Source organism: Charadrius vociferus, unplaced genomic scaffold (genome assembly GCF_000708025.1).
Source record: "Charadrius vociferus isolate BGI_N301 unplaced genomic scaffold, ASM70802v2 scaffold621, whole genome shotgun sequence".
NCBI lineage: Eukaryota > Metazoa > Chordata > Aves > Charadriiformes > Charadriidae > Charadrius > Charadrius vociferus.
Window position 1 is genome coordinate 881491 of NW_009646926.1, and position 7033 is coordinate 888523.

Genomic DNA, 7033 nt, shown 5'->3' on the forward strand with positions numbered 1-7033 from the left:
AGCGCTTCACAGCATAATGGCCAGAGGACATCCATCGGCCCCCCAGGACAGCCCCTGCCTCCCCATCCAGCACCACGCTCCTGACTCTCACGGGCCTCCTGCTATTTCCATCACCTCACAGTACAAAACGTGACCCAAAGGCACAGCAATGGAGATGGACCTGCTCCCCCAGGTATGCAACACAGCTGCTTCCAACTAGACAATCTCCCCATAAAAACATACCGGAGGCTCTCAGTGGACACTCAGCCGCCAGCTCTGCGCAGGTCCTCCCCCTGCCAGCACAGAGGTGTGGCAGCAGAAGCCACCACAGGTTTCTACTGGATTTGGGCTGTTGCAGAGCAGCAAACAAGATGAAGAGACCGAGTCACCACAGCCTGCAGCCAGCCCTACTTAACGATGCTCTAATGATACATCAAGACACTTTTGAAACTGGAGGCACCTACTCACAAGCACTGGCTGATGACCTGGACCCTGCTGAGCCCCCCCACAGCATCCCTCTCGCCCCAGCATGTGCCCCCGAGCACAAAGCGCTGATGATGCTTCCTCTGCTCAAGGCACTGCTTGGCTGTTGCCATGTCCTAAGCAGAGCTCGAGCTCTTTGCTGGGACACCGAGGGCTTTCCCAGCTGCTCAGCACAGGGAAAATGCTCCCCAGCAGCCCGTGCCCAGCTGGTACCAAGGGGACAGGATCCGGCAGCTCCATGGCCAGCGCGTGGTACAGAGTTGCGGTCGGGGCCCACTGCCATCCTCCTCTGCCCCAAGCATCCCGGGCTGTTCAGCCACCTGGGCCCCCGGGGAGGGAAGAGAGTAGGGCCCACACTAATGATTTCCCCAAATCCCTCCTTTAGCCAGCAGCTGCCCCAGAAAGGAATACAGCCACAAAAGCCCCGCTCGAGGCTCCAGCAGCCTCCATTTCATGCCCTCCTCTTACGAAAGACAAGCCTCTCTGCAAGCTCCCAGATTTGGGCACTGATCCTGGCTGCCGGTGCTGTGCTCAAGTGGTCAGGGCAACTGCTGAAGTTCTGGCTCTGTGGGACCCGCAGCAGCTGCCCTGGGCTGACTGGGGCAAGATCAGAGCTAACCACGGCCCACAGCAGGAACAGAGTGAGGGTTCAGAGGGGTGCCACGCTCCCTGGCTGGCCCCAGTCCCACGCTCACAGCCTCCCTCACCACCAAGTCCTTCTGTAAAGACAGGATTAGCCTTCCTTGGTTTTACTCCTCAGTTTTACTCCTACAGTAAAGCATACACTGAATGTATTACATATTAAACAGCAAAAACCACCTACCTAGAACCAAAGAGCTCTCCAAAAATCCAAGTTATCACACCTTTTTTTTTTAAAGATCCAGTATGACATCAAGTTAAACTATACAGTATTTTTTAATGAATATTAACTGCTTTAAAAAAAAAAAAAAAGAAAAAAGGGAAAAAGAAACACAGACAGAAAACTCAGTAGGAAGTTCCACATCCTTGAGGCAGCATAAGTAAGATAACTATCAGTCCCTCTTCCTCGGGCAGCAGAGAGCAAGGTCTGTTTTCACCTCAAAGCTGCACATGAAGAAGACTCGGCCCCAGGGTCAGACCCATCACTGCCTGTCCCAGCCCCCCAAAACACACCCCATTCCCCCTCCGCGTGCTAGAAATGAAAACAAAAGCCTTTCTCCACCTTTCAGATGAGCATCCCCTACCAGCAGAGCACGTGCAGCCCAACTCTCTGCAAGGTTAATCTCTCTATCCTTGCCGTGGACAACAATTTATTAAACTCATCCCAATCACCTGTGCAGCACATGGGCAACTTCCCAGCTGCTCTTCACAAATTACAGCTCGTCACAACACTCTACCTCATACGAGGGCCAGCCAAGATCACAGAAGAGCTGAGGCCAGCAGGGACCTCTGGAGATCATCTAGTCCAACCCCCTGATCGAGCAGGGTCAGCTACAGCAGGTTGTCCAGGACCGCATCCTGTAAGGGCTTGAGTATCTCCACAGATAGATGTTTAACTTCTAAACATCTCCAAAGACAGAGAAGGGAAGGCTGGTGGGCAACCTAGTAAGCATGCCTTCAAACTCCAAGGCATTTAACTGGCCTGTAATGGGTCTCTCGGTCACAAGAGACCTGCAAAATCCTGCAGAGGAAAACACCTGAGGCTGCATTGACCTTGCTAGGGGAAATTAATTTTTAAGTGACGTTTACAAGAACTGTGCAAAACCTGAAAAATACAGAGGAGGTAAAGAAAGGGTAAAGGGGTAAAACAGGACTCCTGCAAGAAGGGGAAAAAAAAAATACACTCCTCCTTTACCTGCTGCTAACCTTCCCCTCCCCATGGAGCTGAGCCTGCAGGCCAGGAAGGATTCTCCTGGCTTGCTCTGGTTTCCCCCAGCAAATCAGACACCAAACCCCTGGGACAGGGGCGGGTTACCGTCAGCGATGGTAATGTCTCCAAAGTTGTAGGTTATTAGTAGTGTTTGCCTCACCCTTTAGTGTTGGAACTGCTGGGATGGCCCTTTGCCCGATGCCCCCAGAGATACGCTAATGGCCCAAGTGGTGCAAAGAGGGAAGGGCCTTGGAGGTGCGTCTTGGCAGGAGAGCTAGGTCCCTTGGGAAGCAGCTCTTAAACGCTAAGCTCTCAGACAGGAGCAGGGGCATGGAGGCTCTCCTCGCCACGCTCTCCGGTAGCGGCACGGTGCGTGCTCCTCTTCCCCGTGCTGCTGGCAGGGAGGGGGGGTGGGCAGGCTCACTCGGAACCCTTGCAGAGTGTGACAGCCAGCAACTGCAAAAGCAGCAATGCCAAAGTGCTTTTTGGAGCTGTGTGGCCCCATGGCTTTTCCCTTTCTACACTCCAGAAAGAGGGAGAGCAGGGGAGGTCGAGGCAGTCAATCAACGCCAACGAGCTGAAATGGTCCTCTCAACTGAGCTTGGACCAAGAAAGTTGGGAGATGCCAGCAGTGGAAACCTGCTACTTTCTCACTGAGCAGCGCACCCCAGGAGAAGGGAGGGCTGGCTCTGCCTTGCTCCCCAGCCCTCTCCAGAAGGAGAGTTGCCCAGCCTTCCCTTTCGACCCCACCAGGTAGCGCAGGGGAAAGAGGTGACACGCCAAGAGCTGGTGCCTGCAGCGGGTAGCTGAGCTCCCAGCACTGGAACTGCAGGTACAGCGTGAACTACAGTCCCAGGGATGCCAGGCAGCTACAGGCATTGTTTCCTCTCCCCACCGCCCTCCTTTCCTTTCTAACCCCTTCAAGCTTTTCCTGTCGTCCGTTGCCCAAGTGATACTGGTGGTGTATCAACCAGAGGCCAGAGGAAAGTTTACCTGCCTGCCCACCGTACCTCCTCTTTCCCCTAAACTCCCCAGGAGAGGGAAGGGGAGGCCAAGGCTCAGGAGCGTTACATGCAAGCTGAAAGCCGCCAAGAGGCAGGAGGCTCATGGCAAGCAGGCAGCCACCTGGTAGGCGCCCTCGGCCGTGTGCTGGACGCTGTGCTCCTGCAGCAGGCCCAGGTCCAGGAACCGTTCCCCGCACCACATGCACTTGTACTGCTGCTCCCGGGCATGCACGCTGTGGTGCTTGTTGAGGTGCTCACGCTGCTTGAAGGCCTTCTCGCAGGAGGGGCACTTGTAGGGCTTCTCGCCCGTGTGCACGCGCCGGTGGCGCTGCAGGTCCGAGGCATACTTGAACCGCTTTTCACAGTCGGGGCACTTGAGGGGCTTCTCACGGGCCGGGTCACAGCGGTGCTGCACAAACTCGGAGGAGGAAAAGAAACGTCTCTCACAGAGTGTGCACTTGAGCGGCTTCTCGGCACAGTGGGCCAGCTGGTGCTTCTGCAGAGCCGAGGCCCGCTTGTAGGACTTGTTGCACACCGCGCACTTGAAGGGCCGCTCCGCGTTCTGTACACACTTGTGCCGCAGCAGCTCTGAGGACTGGTTGAAGCCTTTCTGGCACACGTTGCACTTAAAGAGGTTTTCTATGCCGTGCACGTGCTGGTGGTACACCAAGTGTGAGGGCTGCACGAAGCCCTTCTCGCACAGGTTGCACTTGAAGGGCTCCTCAGCCTTGTGCGTGCGGCGATGGCGCATGAGCGCATACTGCTGCTTGAAACTCATCTGGCAGAGGTCGCACTTGAAGGGCCGCTCCTCACTGTGCGTGCGTTCATGCTGCCGCAGGTCCGAGGGGCGCTTGAAGGCCTTCTGGCACTCGCCGCAGCGGAAGGGCCGCTCCCCGCTGGGCGTGCAGGGGTGCTGCAGCAGCTCCGAGGACTCCTTGAAGTGCAGCTCGCAGATGTTGCACTTGAAGAGGTGTTCCCCCGAGTGTGCGTACATGTGGCGCACCAGGTGGGAGCGGTGTTTGAAGGTCTTCTCGCACACTGTGCACTTGTAGGGCCGCTCCGAGCTGTGCGTCCGTTTGTGGTGCACCAGGTGGGACGACTGGCTGAAGCTCTTGTCGCACAGTGTGCACTTGTACGGCTTCTCACCTGTGTGGATGCGCTCATGCCGGGACAGCTCCGAGAGGTGCTTGAAGGTTTTCTGACAGATGGAGCAGCTGTAGGGCTTCTCCGAGGGGTCGAGAGGCTGCACATGCTCTGCCTCAGGAGGCTTGTAGGTTTTCTCACAGATAGAGCACTTCATGGCATTGCCGTTGTGGACATTGTGATGCTGCGCCAGCGAGGTCAGGAGGGAGAAGCCCATCTTGCAGACGCCACACACAAAGGGCTTCTGTTCCACCTGGATACACTGGTGTTCAAGGAGGTCAGTGGCCTGGTGGAAGATCTTCAGGCACTGGGTACACTGGAAAGAGCGGTCATGGCCTGGCAAGCACTGGTGCTCATGGGGGTTGGAGAGGTGAGCTAGGTCGTGGCCACACACACCGCATTTGTGTGACGGCTCTCCAGCCTGGATGGGGGCGTGCTGGTGGTGCTGCAGGCCAGGGTCCGGCTGGAGCAGGATGCCGTAGACAGCACAGCCCAAGGGGTTGTCAGCAGTGCTGGGTGGGATGGAGTGCTCTGGCAGGGCGGCTGCCCCAGCGTGGTGCTGCTGCTGCGGCGGCGGCTGCTGTGGTTGCTGCTGTTGCTGCTGCCAGCTTTCTGACATGCTTGGGAAAACAAAATGGGATTTTAGCAGTGACAGCTTCAGCTTCTTGGTTGAAAGGGTTCAAGTAAAAACAAAAATCAAAAGTATCCAAGATCCTGATTCCCCCTAGCTGATCCCCTGAAGTCAAGGACAGAAAATCCAGCCCGCAGCCAGGATCTTGGGAAGCAAAGGGGTGACTGAGACACCACAGCTTCCTCCTTAGATCAGCGCAAGTTCTTGGTGGACTGATTTGGTTTGGCTTTTTTCTTTTTTGGACAAAAAAAGAGGAGAATCAAGTGCCTTGAAGACAAGAGGATGCCCTTCTCTGTGCTGATGGCGATGGGCTCACATTTGGGAAGGGCGAGGGAAGCAGCCCAAGGAGCAGCTTTCTCTGCAAGGAAGAAGACAGCTCATGTCAGGTCTCAGAGGAAAGATGGGCAACTCTAGTCAACCTCCCCCCACGGCTCACTTTGAAAACTCTTGTGCCTCCCTGCAAAGCTACCAGGAAGCCAGAGTGGGGGAGCTAACCAGAACCAGAGACCCCACCCCTTGCTGCTGTGCAAAGGGTCTGGGACAAGGTGCGCTCGGCCTGGAAAGGGTCGGGCTCTGCACGGCCGCAGCCAGGCAGGCATTTGAGCGGCGTGTTCTCACCAGAGGCAGCACAACTGCCCAGACCCCAATCAGCTCAGCCCAGTATGCTGGACCTCCCAGCCCTGCTGGGGGCACTGGCTGAGAACATCGGTCTCTCTGCACGGGCTGGGGTTCACCAAATGCTGTGCAATCAAGAAGCTACTGGGTTAGATTTTACAGATATCGAGGCAAATCCCAACCTGATCTCACCGCAGCTGAAGCACCCCCGTGAAGCAGTTCCACTCCTCCTGCAGCTCGGGTATTGGGCATGTTACCCGAGGGATGTACGTAAGACTTCCCCCTCTCCGGGCAGCACATGTAGACTAGGAAGAGCCAGAGAGCTCAGGGGAAGGTTTGCCCCCAACGTTATCAGCCAAAACACAGAACACACAGGTACTGTTCACAGCACTCTCTGTGAGGATAAAAGAAGCGGTAAAGCTTGGCTGAACCTCCTTCCAAACCATGGAATAAAAGTACCCTGGAGCCAAACGACCTACACCAGACGTGCTGTCTGGCCTTACAGGGGTTTTACTCACTGAAAAGTTCCGGTCTTTCTGGAGGCGTCCAGTAAAACCTGGTATCAACTCAGAGAAGAGTAAAACCCACCAGTGAGCAGCAGATAGCAGCAGTGCCAACACACCTCAAGAGAGAGGAAGGGCGCAGGCCTTGGCAAGCAGCAGCAGCTAGCCACTCCTGGGCCACGAGCCCCTAACCCCACAAGAGCACAGGCGTCTCTGCGTCAAACTGCCTGCCCTCGCTCAAGGCAAGGAAAACCTTGCTCTTCCAAGAGGGCATTTGTTGTATCTAAAACTAAGCAATAAAGGAGCATCGGACAAACCTGCTGTCCAGCGTCCCCACCTCCCCCAGTGCCCAGCTGAGACCGTGTCGTGTCCCAAAGCTCGTGCAGCGCTGGACAGCCCTTCTGCCTATGGGGACACTGCATTACTTTGTCTGCCAGCACAACTGTGTGGCATAAAACACCCAAAGGCCCCAGGGCAGCCCTGCCAGTACACAGGATCTCCTCTTTCTCCTACGTCGCTCACCTTGACTGTGAACACGAAGGGAGGACTCGCAGTTATGTTACTCAGCACCCGAACTCAAGAGGATACAGAACTTCAGCACAGCCCAGCCACCCACCTCCCCCGCAGGCAACCCCGGCAGGAGCAACCCAACGGCAATGGCAACCCAGACCATCCAGCCTAACGGGGAAAGGAAGGCTTGGGAAGAGCAAGAGATACCACCCTTGGCTTACCGAGGGCTCTGCACGGGTACCCAAGCCGGTGCCAGCTCCGAGCCTAACTCATACCTCTGTGGGAGGTGGGAAGAGACAACCATTCAAGGCAAGAA

At 56.1% G+C, this 7033-nt stretch overlaps 2 protein-coding genes across 2 annotated transcripts in view; one reads left to right on the forward strand and one right to left on the reverse strand.

The window, feature by feature from the left end:
- Window positions 1-3240: 3240 nt before the first annotated feature.
- Window positions 3241-5077, reverse strand: ZNF319 (zinc finger protein 319). The gene has a single exon (XM_009894471.1). It carries the CDS (start codon window positions 5075-5077, stop codon window positions 3416-3418), a length of 1662 nt encoding a protein of 553 aa, XP_009892773.1. The 3' UTR covers window positions 3241-3415.
- A 1786-nt stretch (window positions 5078-6863) lies between these two features.
- The window catches only part of USB1 (U6 snRNA biogenesis 1), a 4632-nt gene continuing 4462 nt past the window's right edge, over window positions 6864-7033 (forward strand). The window contains exon 1 of the mRNA XM_009894507.1: window positions 6864-6954. Coding sequence (XP_009892809.1) covers window positions 6864-6954 — 91 coding nt within the window. The remainder of the gene's footprint in view (window positions 6955-7033) is intronic.

Bases quoted from the DNA above. Each gene is read 5' to 3' on its own strand.
- ZNF319 (XM_009894471.1), bottom strand. From the start codon at position 5,077: ATGTCAGAAAGCTGGCAGCAGCAACAGCAGCAACCACAGCAGCCGCCG.